Source organism: Oxyura jamaicensis, chromosome 1, assembly GCF_011077185.1.
Source record: "Oxyura jamaicensis isolate SHBP4307 breed ruddy duck chromosome 1, BPBGC_Ojam_1.0, whole genome shotgun sequence".
Taxonomy (NCBI): domain Eukaryota; kingdom Metazoa; phylum Chordata; class Aves; order Anseriformes; family Anatidae; genus Oxyura; species Oxyura jamaicensis.
In genome coordinates, this window is record NC_048893.1 from 194,125,672 (window position 1) to 194,153,371 (window position 27,700).

Genomic DNA, 27,700 nt, shown 5'->3' on the forward strand with positions numbered 1-27,700 from the left:
GTTTTGGAGAACAAACGGTCAGCATAATGTCTTAATTAGAATATGTTGAAAATTAGCTTTATGAAGAGAGTAGTTTTCATCTTTTTTTTTTTTTTCCTTAACAATAACTTTATCAAAGCATTCTATTTTACTACATCAAATATTTTTTTTTCTTTTTTGCATCCAGTTATTTATCTGGTTTGAAATATATTTGTAATAGTGTTGCATATCCTTAGAATTATGCAGAGGACCTAGTTTCCAATTTTCACATTAAGAGGTTCAACAAAATCTAAAATGTAGACTTAGGTGAGGCAGACCTTTTTTTAACTTCATCTAGCACATATAAATTATTTAAAATTATTAAAGGAGCCATCTTTATCTGATTGGAATATAGTAGCAAATTATCAGTGAAGTCAATTTAATAATATAAACAAATATTTCCTAATTTGAACGATTTGAATCCTTGTAGACCTAAAAAAAAAAAAATTGTGTCATGGAGACACTTGCTTTGAACTACAGTGTTTTAAAGCTTTGAATCCTGTCTTTGAATTTCTATTATTATTATTGTAAAGTTTTGGGGTGATGTGAAGCCTGAGGATTAAAGGCTAATTGGGGGTAGCTGGTAAGTTTATTTATTTATTTATTTATTATTTTTTATTGTTAACTGGCCAATATTCATCCAAGCTTATGGAATCTGGACAGTGTGGTACAGCTGATAGAAATGTGCCTCTGTTTTGTCCTCTAAATTACTTAGAGCTGCTGAGCAACCAAAAAGAAGTGAATTACAAATACAGTGGCTTCTAAATTATCTATATCGCTTTACATGGGGACTTAATGGTGCAGTACATTTTCAGTCCCTTTTAAATATGCCTTTGGGGCTTTATGGAGCTGTGTACAGTGATGGTAGTGATGGTCAAATTTTTGATACAAATAGTTGAGGACCTGTTAGCCAAAATAAAGTGTATTTTTCTTCTTTCCTCACATATACACTTTTAATTACTTCTGTATTTTTGTTCAGCTAATTAAAAAGAACCTTTTTTTTTTTTTTTTCTTGTTAGCTGTCTTTTGGTATTGTCAAAAAATCAAAAGAAAACCTGAACTCTCCTGTAGGTGTGAGGGGAGAAGCACAGAAATTGGGGCTGTCAGGGCTATTAAAGCTTACCAGCTGCATTCCTTGCTCAGAATCATGCCAGTGTACCAAAACCATTACTGTGTTTAGCACATCCTTCAAAATGCTGAATGATGGAGACTGTAACCCTGCAGGTAGTCATCTGTGACAGCATTTCACTGTTCTCTTATCTTTGAAGGCCATTTCCAATGCTGAACTAAGCCTCACTTGCAGCTATTTAATCCTGCTATTATTTCTTCTGTTTGAACATGGAGGACAGCTTAACGACCTTGTACAACAGTCTTTTAAGTATCTGAAGATCTTTCTTATAACTTCCCTCAGTGTTAACCTTTTCTAGACTAAACGGTCCTCATCAGCAAGCTTTCCCAATGGATCATGTTTTCTAAATCCCTAATTAGTCTCATTATTGTTCTCAAATAGCATACATATTTTTAAGTTCAGTTGTATCAAACCAGTGCTTACTTAGTGCTGAACACTTCACATGTGTTTTAGGTATTACAGAATCACAGAATTGCAGGGGTTGGAAGGGACCTCCAGAGATCATGGGGTCCAACCCCCCTGCCAAAGCAGGTTCCTCAGAGCAGGCTGCCCAGGTAGGCGTCCAGACGGGCCTTGGATATCTCCAGAGAAGGAGACTCCACAACCTCCCTGGGCAGCCTGTCCCAGTGCTCCGTCACCCTCACCGTGAAGAAGTTCTTTCGCATGTTGGTGCGGAACTTCCTGTGCTCCATTTTGTGGCCATTGCCCCTTGTCCTGTCCCCACAAACCACTGAGAAGAGGTTGGCCAAATCCCTCTGTCTCCCACACCTCAGGTATTTATAGACATTGATGAGATCCCCTCTCAGTCTTCTGCAGGCCGAACAGACCCAGGTCTCTCAGCCTGTCCTCACAGGGAAGATGCTCCAGGCCCCGTATCATCTTTGTTGCCCTCTGCTGGACTCTTTCCAGGAGATCCCTGTCTTTTTTGTACTGGTGAACCCTGAACTGGACAAGTAGTCCAGAACTGGACACAGTATTCTTCCTTACAAACATGAGATACTGTGAATAAGGTAAATGTACCAGCAGTGCTGTTTGTTATCCACCCACCTTTTCTGAAGATTTCATTTCAATTTAAGTATAAAGACTTACACATCTCCTTATGGAATCAATCTATTTTTTTTCTGACCTTTTCTCCAATTTTTGAAGGTCATTCTGAATTTGAAGCCCATCTGTTCATATGCTTGCTGACAGCTGTGTATGGTTACTACCCAGAGATGTGTGATACGCCTTCTTTATCCTGGGTTTTATTAATGAAAGAGTTGATTAGTAACAACTGCAATGCAGATCTGGGAGGAAGAACATTGCAGTTTTCCACTTCTGATACTGAACCTTGTATTAGAGCTTAGAAAGAGCTCTAATTGCATCAAGGAAATGCAATTACATTGCATAGGGCTCACTGTATATGTATACGCTGTTGTTTGCCAGTCCCAGTCAAGTTTATTTTATTAATGCTTGCAAGGGTCCTGATTAGTTATTAGGTTTACAGACAGGTTAGAATACAAGAATAAAAATGTCTAGATCACAAGATACCTCAGGAGGTTTTTACTTTTTTTTTTTTTTTTTTTTTTTTTAAAGTAGGGCATTTACTTTGATCAAAATATTTTTCTTTTCCATAGTAACACATACTCTCCATCCACTGCTAGCATAAGTTTGTCACAGCTTGGAGCAGTAGAACTTGGTACTCCTTTGTGTTGCTATAAACCCTGTGAAATCCTGTGACATATGATACTCTGATACAAAACAGAGTTTTTTTTCCCTACATTATTGACTCTCAATATCAGGGCCATTACTTACACTTCCACCAACTCATAATATATGACACAATACTAAGCCAAACTTCCTCAGTGTTATTTCTCTTTTCTGACATGGCACAATAATTCAATAGTGTTCTGTATCTAGTGTGTCTGAAGAGGAGGTTATAGACAACAAGAAAATTTCATTTACAGATATTTTCTAGCCTTAGAAGGTACTTTTTCAAATCTAAATAAATAACATTTCCTGAGATGTCCTCTCCCCAGTGTGAAAAGTCTTTTTAGGAACACTCTGTCTACAACTTCCATCTGTTTGGAGGGGGTTGTTTTATTTGTCATGTATTTTTTTGATATACACTTTGAGAAAAAAGCTGCCATCATTAATCAGAAATAGCCATGGGGAAGTAAATTTACCAGTGCTTTTATTTAACAACAACTGTGGAGATTTTTTTGTAAAACTTGCAGTGAAGAGAAAAAAATTCATTGAGTGCATTTTGTTAGGCCTTAAAGCTTGTTAAATATGCTGAACTTAGATATGAGATAAAGAATCTGGAAGTAATTAAAAGTATGAGGGTTTACTTACTTAACCATTAATGAATTCTCAAATTCGTATGTTAGAAAATTACTTAAAAGAAAAAAAAAAGTGAGATATTTTTAATGAAGAATTTGCAACTTACCTTAATGTGTGTAAATGTTTTGAACAGGTTGTATCAGTCTGTAAAAATTCTGTACTCCTTCGGGATTTTTGTGACCTATTCGATCCAGTACTACGTTCCTGCAGAGATCCTCATTCCAGCCGTCACCTCCAAAGTGGAGCAGAAGTGGAAGTTACCCTGTGAACTTGTGGTGAGAACACTATTAGTCTGCTCAACCTGTAAGTATGTACAGAACACCCATAAAAAGCGTGCTACTGTGTGTTGCTGAGGCCTGCTTGTTTTGTTACCTGTTTTGCTGGAGGCTAGCAAATATGATTATTTTTTTTTCAATGATTCAGTATGTTCTGATTTTCATGAACATGTGAATCTAATGGCGTATTATATTTTAAGCACACTTTTCTGAATAGGTGTGACAAAGTATCTTCCATCAATAATACTCTGCCAATAATAAGTTGCCAATATGAAAGTGTTTTTTTAGAATAACATTTCAAAGAAATACACATTGCTATTTCATGTTAACATTTCTTTACGTGATCTGCAGTATGTGCTGCTCACAAAGAAATCCTTTCCCTGTTTTGTCAGCCTCAGGATTAAGCCTGTGGTGTGCTGCCCTTTGTCCATAAAATAGCACTGGCAAACATAGATTTTGATCAGAGTTCATGGAGGGCCAGTTAGGCCAGTTACTTTCAATGATAGTGCTCTAAATAGTTTTGCATTTCTGCCCTCAGTGTCTGTTACTACTACTATTTCTTTTTAAATGCTAAACCATTTTTTTCAGGGGAGAAAATGTTGATGGAAAAGGTGAATTCAGGTTTTCATTCTGTTCTCTTGATGAATGCTAAGCAGTGGTTAATGTGCTGGGCGGCATCTAATAATTCTGTTGTCTAAAGAACTTGAACATCCAGCGAGACCTTCTTAAAGTCAAGCCTGTTGAGAGAAGCTGTTTAATGTTGGTGCAATTTAATTACTGCAGTAAGCAAAGGGAAATACCATTGTTCTAATAACTTGCTGCTCTGAAAACACATCTGCTATGGACAATACATAAAAAAAAAAATGTGAAAGACTTTCTTGAATGAGGGACTGCAGATTTCCTGAAGCATGGTATAGCCTATATCATACTTCGAATGTTCATGGTGTGTAGTGGAATTCTTAAGATTTTAAGATTGAGGATAGATGAATAGCTCTTGTAATACTTGAGAGACACCTTGATCAAAATGCTTCAAGCTCCAAAATGTTTTTTTAGTGTATTTCCACTGCAATAAACTCCCTGGTCTTAACCACATCTTGGTGTCATGTAGCCCTCAACTTCCACTCATTACCTACTGCCCTTTATGTGTCCCTTACAGCTTTCCCTGATAAAGATAGCACAGTACATTTGAAAAGCTAAAATACTTGAAGATCCAAACAGCTGTTTACAGATGTAGGTTTTGAGAGTTTGTAGGTGAAAGATGCTTTCAGAGGTGCAAGCAAAGCCTGTGGTGAATAAGTTTAAATGGTTTAAATGTACATTTGTCTGTTTGACTTGGGGAAAGTTATAAATGACTCCATGATATTTAGCCCAATTTTTTTATTTATTTTTTTCTTCTTCTTCTCAAGTATCTGGAAGAGGAGTCTGTGAAAGGTGAGAAGAAATAGAAGCAAATAAGCATGGGGTAACATTGTGAGGTAGACTTGAAAACAGAGCTGTTGCCTGTTGGGTATAATTAACTACAGCTGGGTGAATTGGGATGGGAAGAATCCAATAAAGGATTGATTGTGGTGTGTCCCTTTCTCCCAGAGTTATGTAGGCATCTATTCCTTTTCTCTTATTTTTATTTTCAGACAATTGTATATTGTGATTTTTTCAGGTACTTGATTGTTTCATTACAAGGCAGCAGCTAATAGTCTTTATTTTTTGAAGACAAAATAAATACTTTAAAATGATTTAATATAATGTGGGTGCTATATCTTTATTTCTTAAAAAAAAAAAAAAAAAAGAAAGTATGTGAAATTTGACCCAATTTGTGTAATTGAAACTTATCTGTGATGCCATTCTGTAAAACGGACCTGCTACAGATGTTACTGGGATATCTGAAAGTATTGAATTGTTTACCACAAGGCACAGAAATGTACAACTGAAAACTAACTCTGACATGTTTAATATTTACCAGGCTGTTGTAGGGTCTGTTATGCTTATCCTAGTTGGCATTTCATTTTTTACCAAGTGGCTTATACAGATTCTATTATTCTGTTTCCTCCAACAATACTGTGTGTTAGCTCCCATGCTTACACTCCCCTTCTGCTTCCCATTTTTCTCTGAATTTCATTTTAATTGAATTCTGGTTATAAACCAAAACTGATTTAAATAATGCTTCACTTTCAGAATATGCAGAACATGGTTCCTAAAATGATTCAGGAAGTGGTTCTTTATTTACAAAACAAACAAACAAATGAAAAACCCTTTGAAATGGAGTTTTAGAAGAGAATTCAGTGATACGTCCGTTTCATGTTGGTGACAGAAGCTGTTGTAATGCCTGGACCATTCAGAGGTCATTTTATGGTCTGGTAAGGTTTGTTAGAAAGGCAAGATTTGATAGATGACTAGAGAGGCAGTGTGCATCCAAAAAAATCCTTTCATTTGCTTACAGTTTTTTGTTATTTAGTTGATTACTTTGTGACACCTACTACTGCAGGAGGATGGTCACAAACGTGCTTTGTGTTTTTAGATTCGTTTGTTCTATTCCTCTACTCATGCTTCACAAAAGAGACCTTATCTGAAGTGCGCAACATACACTTCATCCCTAATGTGGCCCATCTGAATCAAACCTTCAAACCTGGGACAGGGGAAGAATGCATCCAGCTGCTGGGAAGTGCAGGGCTGGGTTGGATGATGGTCACGCTGGGAGTTGGTCAGTCTTTCCTCCTCGCAAACTGAGCAGCTCCTGAAGAGCAGTGAGGTCACCTTGACTCTCTTTCTAGACAAAAGTAGTAATTAAAGCTGTTTAATAAAAGACTTTTTTTTTCCCCACATCAGAAAGGAAGTTATAAATAGATTTTTAAGCAACGTTATCTGTAGCTATCTGAAATTTTATATCTGTTCTTAGCAGCATTTTTCAGACTCTGACATTATTATTCAAGATAAAAGCAAATATTAAGGAGTGTTTTTGCTGCGAGAGTGTCAAAGGCACACTTTTCCTTTGGTTAAAATCCCTTATTTTGTTTTTTGAATGATGACGCAGTGAGTGCAAGCAACTTGACAGACCTCATTCCCTACTGCTTTTCTCCGTTCTTCCAACTTAGTTTAGTGTGAAAATATTATCTTTAGAATTGCCTGGGTAAAAATGCAAGTCAGATACTCCTGAATTTAAATAATTTAAAGATTTCCACTTCAGTTGATATTGAACTCTTCTCTCCATTTCATTTTCAAGAGACGTACATCTCCTCATTCACCATGTATGCTGTCACGAGTTGAATGATCACACCGTGCTCCATAAATCATAATACTAAGGTGCTCTTTTACAAACCCAGATGAGCACCTTGTGCACTATCAGGCTCTGGAGGGATGAGCTAGACTTCAAGTGAAAGTCCTGAGTGGAGTTGGAAACTAGATTTGGTCGCTGTTGAAAGCAGGTGGGAGCTGGTCGTGTGGATAGGTAGGCAGGAGTATGACTGAAAGCTGGGCTACGCATCACTGCAGTGTGGTGAAGTTAGAAATTAAGAACAAATACAAGCAGAGGTAGTGGGATGAGAGCCAACATAAGGCTGGAAAGCACTGAGAGCAAATATGGGGGCACAGTGTTGTGTGGATTGCCCTCACCTCATGCCCACGAGGTCGTCATGTGCCTAAGGATCTCCAGAATCTGCCTGCATTGCAGCCCCTGGCTGGAGACTTGCCAGCTGTTGTCCTTCGGTGAGTCAGTTCAGCTCATCCCTGATAGTTCAGAAACACTTCTTGTAACACATCAGAGGACAGAAAATCTATCTGATCGTGTTCAGATGGTACAACTGCACCCATTTAGTTTCAGTAGTCTGTTGCAGTTTCATTTGTATTTTATTTGAAGTGTAAATGCTTTTCATTCATTTTTCTCTTTGAAATATTTGCTGGGGTGGAATTTTTATAATGTGAAAGTGTTCCTGGTGATTTTACATCTTTAAAATGCATCACGAAGATAGCTTGGGCTTGTGTTTGCTGTGTCTGCTTGGATAAAAGTTGGGCTCCCTGCCCAAATCTTGCCATGGCTTGGCTGAGCTTCTTACGTGATGAGACTGCTTCTACTGGACATTGGGACTGACCATATTACTGCGAAGCTTTTTCGTTTGTTTCTGAAAAATCAGGACTATCCTGGCTGAATTTTAAAAAGCTCTGTAATTCTTTTTAGTATCTTTCCATAGAGCTGTATAAGTTTTGAGAGACCAGTTTGTCTGGGAGAACAAGACAAAAACCTTCTACCCAAATGAGTCCTGTGTAGTGAATGGCTTGAAATGAGTTGCTGTTATATCATGAAAGTATTTTACTCTTCCATTCTTACCTGGTGCTAAAATCATGGCAATTCTGGAAGGATGCAGTTTGGAGAAGTTTTGTTGAGCCTAACCAGTTCTTTCTCTTGTATTAGTGACTAGAAAATAAGCTGAGCTCACAGACAGAAGACCTTGAGATCATCTGCTTCAACTGCCAAGCATTAGTCATTATTGATGCTAAATAGCATCAAACTTACTCACTTCTATTGATATATCTCTGCTGAAATTGTGATTATTAAATTTAGGATAGGGCAAACATACATGTTTTTGATGAATGTAAATTTGTAAATTCAGTTGAATGTATAGCAAAGTCTTAATCCTATGTTACCTGGGAAGGATATTAAAGATTAAATTGTGCTTGCTGGAGGTGCTGGAAGAATTACAAAAAATGAAGTATTGAGAAAACAGTTTTCATCTGGATCATAATATTACAGAATATCCTGAGTTGGAAGAAACCCACAAGGATCATGGAGTCCAACTCCTGGCTCTACACAGCACCACCCAAAAATCAGACCATTTGCTCAGAGCACTGTCCAAATGCTTCTTGAACCCTATCAGGCTCGGTGCCGTGGCCACTGCCCTGAGGAGCCTGTCCCAGTGCCCGACAGCCCTCTGGGTGAAGAACCTTTTCCTAACATTGAGCCTGAACCTCCCTTGTTGTAGCTTCATGCTGGTCCCTTGCTCAATGGTGGCAGCAAATCCATGAAGAAGTGAAGGAATAAAACAGAGAAGAAAATTTAAGCAGTACTTAGTTTTTAAAGAATAAGTTGCTCTTGATTTATTTATTTCTAGATAGTAGTAAAATATTTTTCTTTGTGAATTGATAAAAGCTGCTGAAGAGCATCAGCAAATAGAATGGACAAAGCTGGAACTGAGAGGTAATATTATCTCTCATTCATAGAAAAAATAAAGATATTTTTTTATGTGTGGCTTAATTTAGGGCTATATTCCAGAAGCCACGGTGCTCCTGTAAAAATGAAGAAATACTGCATGTGAATAAGGATGTGGAGGTATCAATAGAATTGTTAGCTGTTTTGATTGTTAGCTTGAAATGAAACAAATTTGAATGGCTGATCCAGCTGAGTGTGAACTGAGCTGTTAGAGAGCTTTGTCCATTAAAAAAAATTAGCCTGAGCTTGCTGTGTAATTTTACTAAGAATATAAATTCATTATTCAGTTGAATTTATCAGTCATGCTTGTCTAAATATTTCCCAATTTTAACTCCACTTGGTTTTAGAAAAGAGCAGTTCTCAATGCAAAACAGCTAGGCACAAGATAACATGATGTTTACCAGATCTCTTACACTGTTTAATGGCATGGTGCCAATAAAATATTTAGAGTAGCTGAAGCATAAGTAAAATGGAAGAATTTTAAGATCTATACATACATATTCATTTAAAATATTTTAGTTACTTACGCTACAGTAACACTTAGTGTGAAGTGCAGGTTGAAGATCCGTGATGCCATTTACATCATAAAACTAAGTGATGTGCTCTGTGCTCTAAAGGTTTTAGGTGATATATGGCATAAGGTGTAAGGTGTGACATGAGTTAGAGTCATCTTGTTTAACATAAAATAATAAATGGTCTGGCTTGCAAGGGACCCTTAAAGATCATCTTGTTCCAGCCGCACTGCCACAGGCAGGGACATCGTTTACTAGCTCAGGTTGCCCAAAGCCCCATCCAGCCGGGCCTTGAACACCTCCAGGGATGGGGCATCCACAGCTTCTCTGGGCAGCCTGTGCCAGAGCCTCACATCTGTTCTCCAGACCTCTGCACCTGAAAAGGCCATCCTTAACTAGACTCCTTATAAGCAAGGAAGAACACAATTCATTTGATCTATTTTAGATGTTTCCTTTTGGGTGAGTTGAATTGGGCCAAAGGAGTGCTTTTTCCTTTCTTTGTTCTGTTGAAAGGTGAGAAATACATCTAGCATTTGTTGTGATGAATCTTTCTCAGGAAGACAGAGAAACAACGCCATATACCATGCTCAGTTACTGGCAGTCAAATCCTGTCTTCTGTGTCTAGCAATAATTTTAAAATACATTGAGCCTACTTTTGTCTTTTGTTCCACTTCATATTTCCATCTGCATGTTTACAAATAAAATGAAATGGTGATATGAAAATTCTATATATATTCTATATATTAGTTCTTTAGCAGGAACTGCTGATCAAAAGTCAACTTCTAAAATATATTCATTACTTTGTATCTCTCTGTTATTTTGGCCCATTGTATTTATATGCATGGTGTGACTCAGAAAGGAATTTAATTTATGAGGTACCTTCTTCAACATCATACAGGAGCCAGCGATTTTATGTCACCTTCACTGAATGGAGTGGCAATTTCTGCATGTACTCCTTGCTTGAGTCACATCTGTCCAGACTTGAAATCTCCGTAAGGTACAAGAATTCCTCAGAGTGAAATCAGCGAAAAGGCAGGTGGAAGAGCACCCCTTTCCTAGCACTCAGTTCAGAGGCAGTAGGTAATGGTGCTTGACATTGTCAAAAATCTCCCCATTATTTTCAGGAAAGCAACATATGTTTTTCTTCCTCCTTTGGATATGCAACAACACAGTTGAAAAGGTGTATTGTGTTAATCAAAATAGCAAAAGTGGAAGGATGTCATGTTATGCTTACTTTGCTGATCTGAGTGCAGTATTACTGAATATTTATCTGCACTTTTTCACTTGCTAGGGTCCCACAGTGTAGATACAGTGATAACAAGTCACATTCATGTTCAGTTTAAGAGCTGTATCACGAGTGTTATCCCATTTACTTTTTAATCCTTCTGTTTTCAAAATGATCTTCAAGAATTCTTCTGTTTGATGTTCTTTCCTGTTGATGTGCATCAAAAAAATCTGAATAATCCCTGATGTAGGAATATAAAGCTGCAGAGTTTGGGAGACACTTGAACATGGAAGAATGGTAATAAATAATTTTGAGTCATTGCTTTATCATTATTGTTAATTGCTCATTGGCTTTGAGGCAGTATGTACATGTCTGCAATGACATGTAGCAGACTTGAAGGGTTGTGAACTTACTCAATGGAGCTAAACTTCTGAATCAGTAGGAAAACTATCACTCATGAGGCTGCTGATTGACAAGTTATTCCCTTAACTGCAAGTGCATTGGATGGATTCCTCCCCACTTATACCTATAGCTGGCATATCCGTTGGCAGTGTTGTTGCTTTGCTGGCATAACTGCTCATGGGGTCATGCTGTGAAATAGCTCAGGGAACTGATCTGGCCTAAAAGTATCCTCATTTTCTTTTCCCTTTTTCTGCATTTTTTTTCTTTTTAATCTGGAACTTTTCCTACACCTGATGTGCATTGTGGCCCCCAGACCTTTAGGCCTTTATACAGGTAAAATCAGATGAGTCATATTCTACAGTGCAGGAGGTGGAGGGAAGAACAGGAATATCTTTATGGTATGATTTTATGATACGAGTCAAATTAACAGCTTACTGCTTACAAACACAGGATATCTTACTCTTTCCTCCATCCTACTCTGGCATGAAGCGCTTCCATCTTCTTCCTTGTGCTGGCTCTGGCATTTCATCAGAAAAGAGCAGATTGGATTCACTGATCAGCACAAAACCACACATTTTGTATTTAAATATTTTGCATATTTTGTGTTTCAGTAAATGATAGAGTGTATTGTGTTTTGACTTGCAGTAATTACTGATCATAGCTATTCTGCAACACATCAAAATACAAATTCTGTGTCTTGTTCTTCAAAGTTAAATTACTTTTTCATGTTATGTAGGCTTTTTCTGGTAAGGTTATCAAGGCTGTATTTCTTACTGAAGTGAAAAATACATTGACTTACGTTACTGTTGTGTAAACTGGTAACTTGTTAGCAAGTCATTTCTCTGGTAGAATAGTGTGCGTAACCAATGATTAACCCATAATTATACAATATTAGACAGTCCATTCTTAATTGTATGCTTGAAAATTGCAAACAGGCTCCTTTTGAAGTTTAATATACTCCACAGTTGAACATTCTACCTACTGATACCCCATGTTATCAGAGGGCTGTTTTGATGAGATGAAATGTCTGAGAACAGACGACCTGCAGATGGGGTGCCTGAAGCAATAAAGGGTTCCAAAAGATGCTTTTCTGTAAATTCCTGACTGGAGCTGTTGATTAGTATTAACAGTTTGCCTCATCTGGCCTTCATGCTGTTTGGTAGATATACTGAGTGCTTTGATTCTGCATTGAGGTTCAGGTACCTTAAATTTTGTACCATTTTGGCTGATTTTGAGGGTAATATTTCAGAGAGACTCTAGTAAAGGAGCTTAAATGAAAACCACGTCAGAAGGCGGGTGGTTCTCTATGTAATCACAGAATTGTAGGGGTTGGAAGGGACCTCCAGCGATCATGGGGTCCAACCCCCCTGCCAAAGCAGGTTCCTCAGAGCAGGCTGCCCAGGTAGGCGTCCAGACGGGCCTTGAATATCTCCAGAGAAGGAGACTCCACAACCTCCCTGGGCAGCCTCTCCCAGTGCTCCGTCACCCTCACCGTGAAGGAGTTCTTTCGCATGTTGGTGCGGAACTTCCTGTGCTTCATTTTGTGGCCATTGCCCCTTGTCCTGTCCCCACAAACCACTGAGAAGAGGTTGGCCAAATCCCTCTGTCTCCCACACCTCAGGTATTTATACACTTTGATGAGATCCCCTCTCAGTCTTCTGCAGGCCGAACAGACCCAGGTCTCTCAGCCTGTCCTCACAGGGAAGATGCTCCAGGCCCCGTATCATCTTTGTTGCCCTCTGCTGGACTCTTTCCAGGAGATCCCTGAATGGGATGGGGACTGTACATGGGATGGGGAGCCTGCAGTTGGCAGTGACGTGGTTGGGAGCCTCTAGGTAAAGATTAAGGGACAAACAAATATAGAGGATATCATTGTGGGAGTCTACTACAGGCCACCCCGACAGGATGGCGACACCGATGAATTATTCTTTAAGGAACTAAGAGATACCTCTAGAACAACTGTCCTTGTCCTTTGGGGTGACTTCAGCTTGCCAGATGTTAACTGGGAATAGCACACAGCTGGTACAAATAGGTCTAGGAGATTCCTAAAATACCTTGAGGATAGCTTCTTGGTACAGGTACAAAGGGAGCCAACTAGGACAACTGCCCTCCTGTTGCTAGCAAGCATAAAGGGTCTCATGGGTGAAGTCTCATGGGTGACCATCTTGGCCATATAGACCATGAAGTAGTCAAGTTTAAAATCTTTGGCGACAGAAAGAAAACTTCAACCCTGGATATGGTGAGAGCAGACTTCAGGCTGCTTAGGGGAACTAGTTAGGAAAGTCCCCCTGGAAAACTACTTTTGAAGGTGCTGGGGTCCATCAGTGCTGGTCACTTTTTAAGTACTACGTCTTAAAAGCACAGGAATGGGCAATTCCAAAATGTTGGAACTCAAGCAGGTGGGGCAGAAGGCCAGCTTGGCTGAGCAGGGATTTTATTCTAGCGATCAGGTGGAGAAGAAATGTGTATGGACATTGGAAGTGAGGTCAGGTGCCACAGGAGAACTACAGAGATGCTGTTTGCCATTGTAGGGAGAAAGTTAATGTGGTCAGAGCTCAATTAGAGTTGAAGCTGGCCAATACCATGGGAGTTGATAAAAAGGGTTTTTTTCAAGTGTGTTAGCAGCTAAAGGAGGACCAGATAGAACATTGGTCTGTTACTTAATGAGATTAGTCAGCTTACAAATGGGAACATAAAGCAGAGAAGTTTAATGCCTTCTTTGCCTGTCTTCATCTTTGCCTGTCATCATCTACCAATGATGGGCCCTGGGACCCCTGGAGCCCTGAGTTGGAGGACCGTGACTCTGGGAACAATAAACTCCCAGCCAATTCCAAACTTGTGCAGGATTTGCTGCTCCAGCTGGATGCACGTAAGTTTATGGGGCCCACTGGAATTCAACTAAGGGTGCTCTGAGAGCTGGCTGATGTCATCACAAGACCTCTCTCAATTATTTTCCAATGATCTTGGGAATCTGGAGAGGTTCCAGTAGACTGGAAGTTGGCAAATGTTATTCCAGTTTTCCAGAAGGCTGAGAAAGAAGACTGTGGTAGTTACAGGCCTGTCAGTCTCACTTCAATGCCTGGTAAAATTGTGGAGATTGTTCTGGGAGTTATTGAAAAACACTTGAAAGACAATACAGTTGTTGGTCACAGCCAATATGGGTTCACGAGGAAAAGGTCATGTTTCAAAGACTTAGTTTACTTTTATGACAAGGCCACCCACCTAGTTGACCAAGGAAGCCAGTTGATGTAAGCTTTTTGGATTTCATCAAAACATTTGATATTGTCTCTCATGGTATCCTTCTGGACAAAATGTCCAACGTACATGTTGAAAACATGACACAATGGGTGAACAATTGGCTGATGGGTTGGGCTCAAAAGGTTATGAATTTTAAGAACCTCTTCCATCTGAATCAGTATAGATGTAAACGTAATGGTAATGTTTTTTAGATGTAAGGGTAGTATTTTTAAGGAATAATTCATTACAGGCAAAGAGGTTAAAGTTCCATAAATCTTATTTATTGCATATAATCCAATATCCGTGTAAAATTAGAGATGTGTGCTGTACATATTATTTTTCTTGAATTATTTCATCTGTCTACTGTCCTTTTCAGTTGCATGTGCACATGTGCATTATTGTACCACTGCAATACAGTTAATAGATGAATTGGTACATCTGTATAAATATTCTCTTTCTGGATAATAGAATATGTTATTACAATGCTATGCTCTGAAAATATGAGAAAATATGCTATGATTACCACGATTCCATGAAATACTTGTTGGTATTACCCACCTTGAATTTTTGAAATAAAATTGGTGACATTTAGTTTCAAAATTTCTTTTAAGAATTTTGTAGGTGTCACCTGGTTTCTTTTGTATGACTATGGAGTGGCTTTTTAGAAACACTACACAATTTCTTTGTATCAGCTTACTACTTTCTTTGGCATGCTATAAAGAAGAAAATTCAGCTTGTCCAGGGGTAGAAGAGGAATTGAATGCTTGATGGATTTTTTGTTTGGTTTCATGATTTTGTGGAACTTGACAACCAGTTAAGGTATTTATACTAATGTGACAATTGTGGGATGTAAAAGATTGACAGGAGTTGTATATCTAGATCTGTAAATACTTTTGCTTAAGTTTTGAGAGGGCAACCAGCTTTCTTACTGTTAGAATTGGTATCTTAAGTTTTCTGTTTACACCAACTCTTTTCCATTTAGCTTCTTTTTTTTCTTCAATTCTGAACCATGTAATCTTGTAAATGTGAATGATTTGCAGAGGTGATGACTTCCTGCCAGTTGCATTCAACTTAAAGTGTCAGATATTAAGTTCCTGCTTATTAGTAGCTTATAAAAATAATGACAAAGTAGAAGGATGTATTTAAATGCCAAGGTTGTTTTGTATTGTAAAGAAGAATCCAAGACAGATAAACTGTTAAGCAATTATTTGCTGTAGAATTACTTGCCTCAGTTCTAATAAGCTATTTCTATTTTAGTTTGCTTCACTCTGTGAAACAATTTAATGAAAAATAATCATATTTTTTCAAGGAAAATAGGTCAAATAAGATTTAGCTACAGGTATGGACTGATTAGTTTGAGACGTAATTTCACACTGTTGAAGACTAGTGGGTGTAAAGTTAGTTTTCCTAAGTAATTAAGTGTATAGAATTGTTCCACCTATGTACCCCCAATAAGCAGCACTTAAAATCATAGATTAATAGATAAAATTAAGGTTAGAAGGGACCATTGAAAGTCACATAGTCCATCCTTGTGCTCAAAGTTAGTGTAACTTCAAACTTTTCAGCCACTTCTGAAAAAAGAATGCTGATCTGAATAATGAATGAAATAATGCAAATTTTTCATAAAATTTATCTTAAAGGCTGGAGAAGCAGGTGCTTCCAGTGCAGGAAGGACAGGTGGAATTTGATATTGTGTGCTATGTTCAGCATCAGCAATTCAGCCTGAATGCTTAATTCTGGACAACCAGCAAAACGTGAGGTTTTTCTGAGCGTGGCAGTAGGGATATGTGGAAGAGAAATCGAGGGAAGCAATTTGGGGGAGTAAAGAGGGAATACATGAGAAGGTTGAGTGGCAGTACACAGAATCATCTTTGAGGAAAATACTGAGACAACATTTTTCATGTTGGACTATTTTTGCATGTATCTCCTATAAGGAAAACTCAGCTCATAATTTATACGTTAAAGAGGAATTACAGTGCATTGTTTTTTTTTTGAAATCTGATGAAACATGCTGTTAGCATGCTAAATCATGTTATTAGACTCTCAACAACAAAATATTCTATTCTGTTCTCCTATGCAAATGCAATTATTTCTATAAAATGGACTAATACCAGTGTCAAGTAAAACAATGAGAGTTATTGCCGAACAAAGACATCTGAGAAGGGAAGAAGTTATAGAAAATGACTTATTTGTTCAGAATTTGTAATTTAGGCCTTTTTTTTTTTTTTTTAATGTAAGTAGCTCCATTCCAATGGTTTCAAGTGGTTAGTAAAGTATATGGAAGATAATTTGTTGCTTTAGAGCAGTGTACGCTTGTGTACTACAGACAGTACTACATCCTAGAAATGATCTGCATGTATGCAATAGATTCGGAGCCTGTGTGATGTAGTAGCAGTAACTATGCATATGGTTGGCAAGCTTTCAGCTGTTGGATTTCACCATATCTTGTTGAATCTGAAGTCCCTCTGATGTAAATAGTGCTTCAGAATATGGCTCATGCATGCTGGGGGAAAAGAGAGTAGGAGAAATGGGAGGCTGGGGACATTTTTTTTTTCCCTCTTGGTAAGTCTTATTTATGTGGTTTATGTGATACTTATTTATGTGATACTATATTCTGAATCAGGGTATCTCAACAGAGAGAGGTGGTGCCTCATTAGCAGGCAAGTATTGCATACAGGCCGCTTACCGCAGCTGCCACTTCTGAGATCAGGGAAGAGAAGGATCTTCATGCATCTTTTTGCCCTTTTAACACTTCTGTGAGTGTGGCAGGTCAGGAGCACTGGCTAAATCTACAGAGCTACTCATTACCTCACTAGAAGTCTGATGGCCCTCTTGTTAGGAATAAATCCTCAATCTATTCTGTGTTAATCAACTGCTCATCCAGTACCTGGAATCCTTTTGTAACTTTCCTGGGTTTAATTTATTTTTTCATCTTTATTCTTATGCCTTTTCCTTCACTTTATGCTTGTATGTACTTTAACTGTATGTCATAATTCATTGCCATATCAGACAAGGAGCCAGAGGATTATTAGTTTGAATGCATGGAATGAGCCATTATTATTATTATGTGACATGTAGTCAGCTTGACAGAATATATTACAGATCTGAAGTCCAAGTGGCTTGGCTAAGAGAGCTACAGTTACGTGGTTTGTGTTTCCTTTAATTATCCCTACTTGATCGTTGCAGAATATATTTCTTATTGGAATATGGAGGCAAAATGATTACAAATACTTGCTGCAAGTGCACCATTGAGACTATGGTACCAGTTTAATTTTAAGACATGGTGCTTTGAAATACAAGCTAGGCTAAAAGAATTTACTGCTCAGTTAAATGTAGAATGATACGTGCTAACTGTATTTGAGGTCTGAGTTAAAATTTTGATCTTCTTTCTAGGTTGTCACCTAGAAGTTGGATATTTTGTGGAAATGTCCAGTAGAATAAATATGCTGCTTAGAGACCTGAATGAGTTTTGATTGCATAAGTACATATTCCAGATTTGTTACTCTTGGGAAAACAAGTGTAATCATTTTGGATATTACTGCTTAAATTAAAGCCCTGTCTGTACAATGAAGTCATTTTTTAAACAAGTTAAATCTGAAATAATATTTACTGGGCTAAAGTTGAAAGGCAGCTTAACTGAGGTTAAGGAGAGGTTGAAGTGTTATGAACGAAAACTAAAATAATTCAGTTCGTGACTCTGTTAAGCTGGATGTCTTAGGTCTAATTCTTACTCAATTTTGTGCTGAATTATCTATGGAGTACTGATAAATAACCTGCCTCCTTGAGGGTAGAGCAGCCTGATGTGGTAGTATTGAAATCTGAATTGCTTGGCAATGTTAACAGTTATTCAGCAGAAAAAAAAGTGATTGGACCCTTCGTGTTTTGGCTCTTAAGCACATTTCCCTGAGTCACTAAGTGTTTTAGAAAGGCCTTTTTATAGCTCTTTTAGTATTATTGATAGAAGGAGCCAACATCCTGTGTAACTCTGGTCTGTTTCAGAGCAGGGAAGAAGGGTTGAAGTGTCAGGCATATCAATCTCAATTATAAAGATAATTCTAGTGGCTTATTACTCTCACTGTTTTGTTTGTATATTTAAAATTTTTTCTTTGGTTTTTCTTTTGCTTGTGTTGCATTTCTTGAGCTTCAACTTTTAGTCACTGTGTCTGTTTATCTTTTATCTGCTAGACTTAGGGATCCTTTTTTAACATATTTTTCCCCACTTCTTAATGCAAGCAAATTACATTTAATTTATACTTTTTAGTAAAGTAAATAGACTGATCGTAGGAAGCATTTTCCCATCCTTCTTTTTTTGTGCAGGCTATAAGAGAATTCTTTCTTAACACTCACACAATCTCTTTCAGATCTTCCAGATCAGAAACAACTTTCAGTACAGCGCAATAACCTCCCTATTTCAATAATGTTCTTCCATGTTTATGGCCACATTATCACTTTGGGTTGCAATATTGGCCTCACGTTCACTTGTGTAGCTGCCCTGGTTCTCAAGGCAGTAAAGCAAAGTCATTCATTCCAGCCCCACTTAGCTAGTTTATTGGTAGTATGTCCAGCAACAAATTGTACTGCTAACCCATAACGGCATGTTTGTAGGAGTACTGAGTTGATGCATGTCTCACATAACTGTGGGTAAGAATTGTGCATCTCTCTCACCGTGCTCTATCTTATGCATGTTGTAGACATGCAGACACATTCTCAAATAATGCCCATTGTAAATATTTCTTAATTAAACAGTGGCATAAATAATCCTTACCAAACATCTACTGGTGACAACTACGTAAGAGTATCAGGTGTGGTTACTTATTTATAGGGTGAAAAAGAATTACTGGTGAGTTCAGAAGTGTTACTACTTTCCAGAAATTTCATCCTATCAGTCAAACTTAATGATAACTCTAATTTAGTCTGGCTGTTGCTCTGCTGTATTGTTGTGTTTAAGACTCACGTCAAGTCTGTTTTGTCCTGTCGGATGTTCCAAACAGGTTTTATGCTGTCCCCAGGAAAATGTAAATTAGATATGGCTTCTCAGCCCTGACATCTGCTAATACATTTATAAATTAAATTCTTGCATAAAGGCCTATCTTTACAGCTCAATTTTATGAGATATTAGGGGAGAATAATAAGAATAATCCTATTGTGTTTTAAAAAATAGTATTTTTTTATTCCTATTTTGTTCCTTTTGTTTATGATGCATTTAATAATACATATTGCAGAATATGGATAAGATGATGTACTGCTTGCTGGCCTGTCTTGCAGCTATAGCTGTTCCCTGTAGCTTCCAATAAGTGAGTTAGTAAAAGCCATGCCCTGTGTCAGATTTCTGTGGTCTGTCTTTCTGGTAAGCAGGCCTGGGTGAACATTTTACTTCTGTTGCATGTATAGACTCAGTCATCTCTGATTCTACATAGGTAGCCTCATTTAACACAGCTATTTTTAATTTCCTTTCAGACTCCACCATACTCATCACTCTTGGAATTTTGGCATCAGAGTTTTCCACAGAATATTTCCCAATTCTTGGGAATAATGTGGGTGGTGCTTTAATAATCTGCAAATTCTTATTTTATCTGTTTAACATTCAAATGTAGCCTGGAAACTAATTAATTTCCAAGGTTTTTCTATTTACATTAGTTTTTAAATACATTATGATGTGTATTCAGAATTTAGCATAGGGAAAGTTAATGGTGAGAGTTAAAGTAGAAAAACTGAGGACAACCATTTTCTATGGTTGTAAGTGCCTAATTTTAAACATGTAAAATATGATTTTTCAGAATCCTTAGCATTATATAGTGTAATAGAGTTCCTCATGTAGGTTCAGAGCAGGCTCCATTGGCATCAACTGCATCAGAAGCCACTCTGAACTCGTGTGATCTCCCCCCTTCCCCTTGAAGTGCTTTTGTAGATTGTTTGGCATGTAAGTTCTCATGGGCTGTGTCTGTATCATCTTGTGCATGGGTGCAACATGTACTCTCTTATGAATTAAGGCTGAGCTTAAACTCACAAGGGAGGATCACGTATAATGGTATACATTACAATGGTGCCTGGAGTACCAAGTAGAAGCATTATCTGTCCTGTTTGCCTAAAGATAGCATTGTTATTATGATCCATATCTGGGCAATACTCAGCATTGTGAATTGATTTGAATTCACTCCATTAACATTACCAGTTTCACAGCTTTCAGATGCAAGAACCTGTAATAGTCGCCACACTGAGAGCCACAGGGCCCGTCATAGGTTTTATTTTTTTTTGCAAAAACGTATCATGCTATTTTTTACTATGCAGTCCTTTGTTACAAATCACTTGAAGATTGATGATCTTTAGTGAATATAAAATGATACCCTGCACTTCGGTAACCAAATCAGTAGTAATGTTGCTTTATTTTGCTATGAAGCACTTTGTTTTTTAATCACAGCAATTTAATCACAGCAATTATTTCTATTGTGCTTACCCCCTGTTATTTTATATTATATAGGATGACAGTTATTTCACTAAAACAATTGCTCACAATATTTTCTGTCTACTCTTATTGTGATTACTGTCATTCTAGCTCTCTCACTACAAGAGCAAGGCATTCAAAAGTATTCATGTGCAGACCATTTAATACCTAAGCTGTACTTTTCCTTGGGATTCAACCATCTACTTAAGACAAGGCAAACTGTGCAAAGATGAAAAAGCAAATGAAAATGAGTTTTTTTATCCCTCTCGTACTTGCCAATAAAAATTATAATAGGAAATCTGCTCTTTTCTGTACTGTCTCTCACTCCAGAACATTCTTCTCAAAATACAGAGACCAGAAATGCACCAGGAATTAAAGTGTGGGGAAATGAGTTTTATGTGGCAGCAAAATGATGCCTTGTGCCTTGTTTTCTGACATTTTAATTGGCCTTGTTGCCAGTATCCCAGTTTTTGTTGCCAGTTTGTTTTTTGTATGGTTTCAGAAGCCTGTTGACAATGTCTCCAAGATCCTATCCCATGTTTTAAGAGGTACTTCCAAGTCCTGTACTATGTAAGTTCTACTGAATTATCTTCCCCTTGATGCATTATCTAACATTTATCTAAAATGAATTTCATCTGCCAACTATGTGCCAGCTTCTCATCTTAGTGAGGTCCTTCTACCGTTCCCCACCAATGACATGGCTTTCAACTCAAGGTCTGATCTCCATCTTCATCCCTGCTAGACCCTTTCTGTACATTCAAGTTCTACTGACAGCCGGCCAGACCGAAGACACACAAGCAGTTTGTGGTGCTAGTTTACACACATAATGAAATGATTTTGCATTTTAGCACTAAGTTTCCTCAGGATTCTTAGGTTAATAGAGTTAATGGGGAAAGACAGGTCTACAGAAAGTAGCTAGTTCTCCACATCCCATAGAGGAAACCTAGGCAGATACCGTCAAACAGAATTGTATCTTTCTTGACAAAATTTGGGTGCCTACAAATGAGCTAGTTGCACAGACTCCATCATATAAGGTAGAGATCTATCTAATCAACACTGTAAATTAAGCTTTGGGCTTAATTCAGCTAATCAAATAGGGAATTCATCTTCAGAAAGCAAGACACAATTCCCTCATACTCCACTGATAGGATATTTACACAGTTTTTGATTGGCACCATCCTGCAACTGCTGCATCACACATTGCATTCCTCATGGTTAAGACATAACTAAGCAATCTTAACATGTTGATAACACCTTGTCAAACATTTCAGGCTGTTCCTCTATAATTAAGTAAAGTAGATGTTTTCTAAAAGTATGGGTCTCCAGCAACAGCACTGAATTCTGGACTGTGATAGGTTTTATTTTATAACATCTTTGACGGTAGTATTATACAGGAAAAGATTTTCTTTAAGTTGATTTTTGCTTGCTTGGATGGAGAAATGTAATTGTTTTGGATCCTTTTCAATGTCATCTCTCAATGGTTTCATTTTTAATGAACAATTTTATGGGCAGCTGAATAATAATGTAGAATAGACTGCCTTTTTACTTCTGGCACTATAATACAAGTCTAACAAAACGTAAAAATGCTTAGCATTAAAGCAGGCAGTTATTTTTGTCCTGATGTGCTACTACGGCATTTTATTTTATCTGCATATGTTTGGTTATAAAAGATTCTCCATCGATTTTATCCAACGATAACATTAATAATACAATTGGCTCTTTCTTGCAGTCCTTCCATGTTTCTCAGATATCTATTTACAAGCAAATTGTGCTGAAGTCGAAAGGGAGATTCTCATTCACCTCAAGGCACAAGAGATTTGCTGAAAGGAAATAGTCTGTATGAAATAAAATCGATTGTGTTTTTATCTGGCACTTAGCACAGCAAGCTCCTGCCATAGTTAATATCGTAGATGTCCAAATATTAGTCATCACAGTGTCTTACCTTACTATTGCATTCATTATTACTCTGATATTTCTTTTCCCTGAGAATCATTACTTTTTCGTTTCACCTCTTTCCATCTCCATTTCTTTTACTGCAGCTAATTCAGGGCTTCCAGAAAAGCTGTATTACAGCCAAGAACCAGCCAGCGTGCTGTTGCTTTCAACTACTCATAGTGATATAGCTTTGTATCTCTTTGATTTAGTACATTGAACTGAGGGTGAGAAGTTTGTAAGTATTACAAGTTGTGTCAATTCAGATGAAAAGTGAAATAATGTCTCTCTACTAGCACTGAGGAAAATTTGAGCAGAAAGCTATTTAAACTGCAATAGTGCTGCATGATTCAGTACTCGACTGGCTCTCTGGGTGCATCATCTTTCTGCCTCTGTAACTCCCCCTCAGATGTTTGCTCCTTGCATCTTCTTTTGATTACATATTGCCTAGGGAGGACATTCAAGTATGGCTTTTATCACATTCCCTTAAATTTTCTTCTGAGAATTTAAGCTGGCTGGTCAAAGACATATTGTTGCCCACCTGTAGCTTAAGTGGATGCGCTTGGTTTTGGAAATTTGGCTGCTGTGTTAGAAGCCTTGTGCAACTTTTACGGCCTATATAAAGATTTAAGTTGCCAGTGGTTTAGTCTTTAAGAATAACTCTTTTATCTGTGTTTCCCATTGAAAAGTTGTAATTTTGTTTGCAGTGTGACAACTAAGGTGTTCGGTCACTTTGAATAGGTATCTGACATGGACTTCTGCTGAGGTTCCTGCTTGAGACCCAAGCCCTCTTTATTAAGAACCTTTGAACTCTTCCCTTTACATAGCTTTTGAGTAATTGTGTGCTTCATTACTTCCTTTATTAAAGCCTGGGCCAGTAGGTCACAGTTTTTGTCACCTGTATGTGCTTCTCAGGGTCACTGCTCTCCTGCACTGTGTCATTCTTCTAGAGATTTTCTGCGTTTTGGAGTTGAATATTTGGGCTTTTCTAAGACCAGAAAATAATAGGTTTGCAAATCAAAACAAACAAATGAAAACCAACAACAAAGTGGGGAAAAACATATAGGATCTGTATTTTTTGGGGGGTTTCTCTTTGTTGTTTTTTTAAAGTCTACCGGAGTTACAAGTTGGTAACTGTGCAGCAGTAAGTTGTCATTAATTAGAATAAATAAATATTGTAACAAGAGTTAAAGCCATTCTGGGGCAAAAACTTGTTTTGTCACGTTTAGCAGAGCTAAGCTGCGTTGCTCAGGAGGCAGTTGTGCTGAACTGTTTTTTGTGTAGGCATTAAAAATGAAAATAAAAGACTTTAGTTTTCTAATGTAGAGGTTTTGAAGAAATGCTAATATTTGGAGAAAATTAAATTATCGTTAATGAGGATAAAAGTACCATGATAATGGAAAAAAAAAGCCAATGAAAGAAGTGTAATCTGAATATAAAGATATCATTGTGGTAATATGTCTTACATAGTAATACCTTACTTTTAGTATTTGAGCAGCAACCAGCTAAAATGATAGCTTGTCCATGACAGAAGTCCTCCTTTAAATTTTGTTTTGTTTTGCTTTGTTACCCATTCCCAGCTGCTTCATTATTCTTTTGGTGGAAGTTTATATTTCAGAAATTCCTAAAAATTCATTTGCCTTTGACTGAAAATAGATTTTCACAGAATGTGCCCATTTCTTTTTAGAAGCTAGTTTATAACGAATGAACAAATGAGCTTGTTGCCTATAAGATGACTTCTCTGCTTTAGAGCAGTAAATGAAATAAGCCTCCTCTATAAGCCTACTTTTTAAAAAGGTGTCTTGTTAAAGAAAACATACTTTTTTCTTTTTTTTTTTTTTAATTAATATTTCTCTGCATAGCAGAAAAGTTCAAAGACTTTGCTCCCTAAATTCCCATGAATTTTAGGGTTAAATACTCTGCCGAGGTGTGGTTTATCTCATATATCTTTACCCTTTCTGACTTCTGCTGCTGAGTTGAGCTGTGGTTCTTCCCCTTACAAGGTGGCTTAAGAAAAGGGAAACACAACTTTTATGTCGTTCCCTCATTCTATTGGGTTTTATCATATTTTCTTCCCTTAATTATGAAGTTATGTCTGCATAGCATCCAGTCAGTCTGCTGAAAAAATATTCAGCAAAAGCAGCCACCCAGTATTTGCTCAAATGAATTCCTCTGACTAATTGACAATGAAGTTTAGCAAGACTCAGCAGGGAGTCTTAAGATGCTATTTAATATACTTTTGAAGGTCACTTAGGCACAATTCCAAGTTGTTTTCCAATACATGCTATAAATAAGACCTAGCAAGCATGCTACTAAGCAAGGGAAGTAATATGACTGGGGAGCAAGGTAATTCTATGTGGAAAGGAAACTGAATTGTACTACCAAAACCATGAAAAGTATTTGTTTTCCCCTCAGGAATCTATAAAATGTGGGGCAAAATGCTAAGAGATACCATTGCTACCAGTCTTTGCAACTTATATACAGAAACCATTTCTGCTTTGGAGTAGTGCTAATTCAAACAAGAAAAAAAGAGGAAAAGGGACCGGTAAAGCACCTGTTGTCTCTGAGGTTTCATTTCTCTTTGGATGTGCTGTCCTCACAATGGGCTTGTGGAAGAAAATGAACAGTAGAGCTAACGGATGAGTGAAATGCTTCAATCTATGATGTGCAGCACATGGAACAGATTTACTGCAGGGCAAGAAGAAGATGACTGCTAAACATACCGAGGTTCATCTTTGGTTTACAAATTATTGACAGTTTGTTTTAGCTTTTTAGTGGTACTTATTTTTACAACCTATAGGAAGACCAGCAAGATTCTCAGCTGCAGTTCCAGTAGGGGCAGTGTGGTCCAGTGAATTCCCTGCTATGGACTCTCTACACGGAGCTCACTGAAGAACTCATGTGTGCATTACATGCATGTGGCATTCTGGATATCACTCAGCTGACAACGGGCATTTAAGTAAGGTCTTATCCAAGTGGAAGAGTGGCAGGGGGTCAGAGTGATTACCCTCCCTTAGCAGCACTACTTGGTACAGAGTAAGCACATTCCCAGTCAGCATCACAAATTGATTGCAGTCTTGTGTGAGTTCATGTAAAAATGAGTGAAAACTCTTCTTACCCATCTGTATTGCTAGGTTAACAAGAGAGAGCATTTAAAATTTGAATAGCAAAATACCACATTTAATAAATACTGAATTCAAAAAATAATCAGAAATTGATTGTCAACCTCTTAAAACAAGCCCCAGCATGCCATCTGTTGCTAAGGATGGGGTGGTCTTTGCAAGACGGTTGCAACTAGCAGGAGGTCCTGAATGCAGACTTCTAATTAGAAAAGCCCTTTATTTTCAAAATAATTTGTGAATTTAGAGATGAGGAAAAAATGTTTATATACACCTGTTTAGAGAGCCAAAAGTGTGGAGTTTTTCTTTCAAAGTGCTAGAAATTATAGGCAGATAGAAGGTAAGCCTTCGAAGACTATAAAAAATACAGGTAGCAACAGCTTGAAAATATTTGAGATCTTTTTCACTTTGAATTGAAAACAATTAGCAAAAGAAAATAAAATACAGAAAATACTCAAGGCCATCAAGCTATAGCTTTTCTGCCACTTTTTGTACTGGCATCCTAGTGCTGCTATTTATTTTCAATAGAAGTGAAACATTGCTTTGCTTTAAATTCTTTGCTTTTAAATTCTTTCTTAATTTTTTTTTATGGCTGGAATTAGTCACTCCAGGCATTTTCTTTGCTGGTGCTTCAAATAAGCATAAAAGCTAAAATATTAATGATGCTTCAATGTTATTCATGATTAGTGGCTTGATAAGCTGATCCTCACAACAGGCTTTCAAATGTCTTTCTAATGTTCTGTAAAGGTTTGGAGAGGAAATGGCTTGGTGGTAGTAGTTTGTTGTTTCTTCTGAATGGCTGTAGGTCAAAATTAGCAGTTTTATAAGTTTTATTTGTTTCATTTCCTCTGCCCCCACCGTGTACAATGAGAAGCAAAATTTACTTTGAGTCTTGAGATCCATATGGAACCGTATGAGAATGAAGTCCTCCATGACTTAATTATATCTTCAGTAGCCTGCAGGAGATTTAGGACTTTGAAGATTTGTTGTCATAATGAAGTTGTATTGCTTTAACACATCAGAGTAACCAGTGTCAAACTACTGTTTGTTAATAAAATTATGAAAAAATGTATAGCGTGTTTTAACCTACTACATCCCTGTGATGTTACTTTTTCATATGAATGTTTTATGTTCGTTTTACATTATTTTCTTTTCTCTGCCTTGTTGAAATATTGCAGCTCACCCTGAAAAGGAAGAGCAGTCACTGCTCACGAGTGACTGTATGATCTGCTCATGAGGATGTACTTGATAAATTCATGCTCTAAATGGAAGGGATGGATAAGACTTTGTCATTTAATTAACTGGATGAAGCTGTGCTCCAAGTACTGTGCTATGACTGAGGAAAGGACATACTCATTATGCTTTTTAGGCAGAGGAATATATCTTAATAACAATATACAATATAAAAAGTGATGAAAAATATCCTTGATAGAAGGAGAATTACAAATTTCAGTGTATTATCTATAGTGAATAGTTAAGTGATTTCTGCTAGTGGTTAGAGCCTTGACCAGAAAAATAGATTGGAAATATTACTTGTCTTTAAGCTGAAATCACACAAATTCATATTAGGATATTGGAAACTGCAAATTTTCACTGGTGAGGGTAATTGGCCTGAGGTGGCTCACCTGTGGAGGCAGCATATCCTCTCAGCAGGCACAGCATTCAGCTCTGTATGAGCTTCTTAAGTTCTCCCTGAATCAAGTATAGGTGCTAACACACAGTTTTGCATGAATGAGTGTGTAGAGTCATTTGTGTAACATCTGCCAGTGCCATGTCAGCATCCAACATGCAGCCTTGGACATCAGGGGACTCACCTGGGAAATCACTTCGATCTTATGCCCTTTGTATTTCGTATTTTCGTGACACATAAAAAGAAGGAAGATGATACTT

At 37.5% G+C, this 27,700-nt stretch overlaps 1 protein-coding gene across 3 annotated transcripts in view; it reads left to right on the plus strand.

Annotated features, from left to right (window-relative positions):
- SLC36A4 (solute carrier family 36 member 4) overlaps nucleotides 1–27,700 on the plus strand; it is a 110,792-nt gene that overhangs the window by 67,908 nt on the left and 15,184 nt on the right. For all 3 annotated transcript variants that reach the window (XM_035328845.1, XM_035328838.1, XM_035328855.1), the window contains one exon: nucleotides 3,603–3,772. In XM_035328845.1, the coding sequence (XP_035184736.1) occupies nucleotides 3,603–3,772 (170 nt within the window). The remainder of the gene's footprint in view (nucleotides 1–3,602; nucleotides 3,773–27,700) is intronic.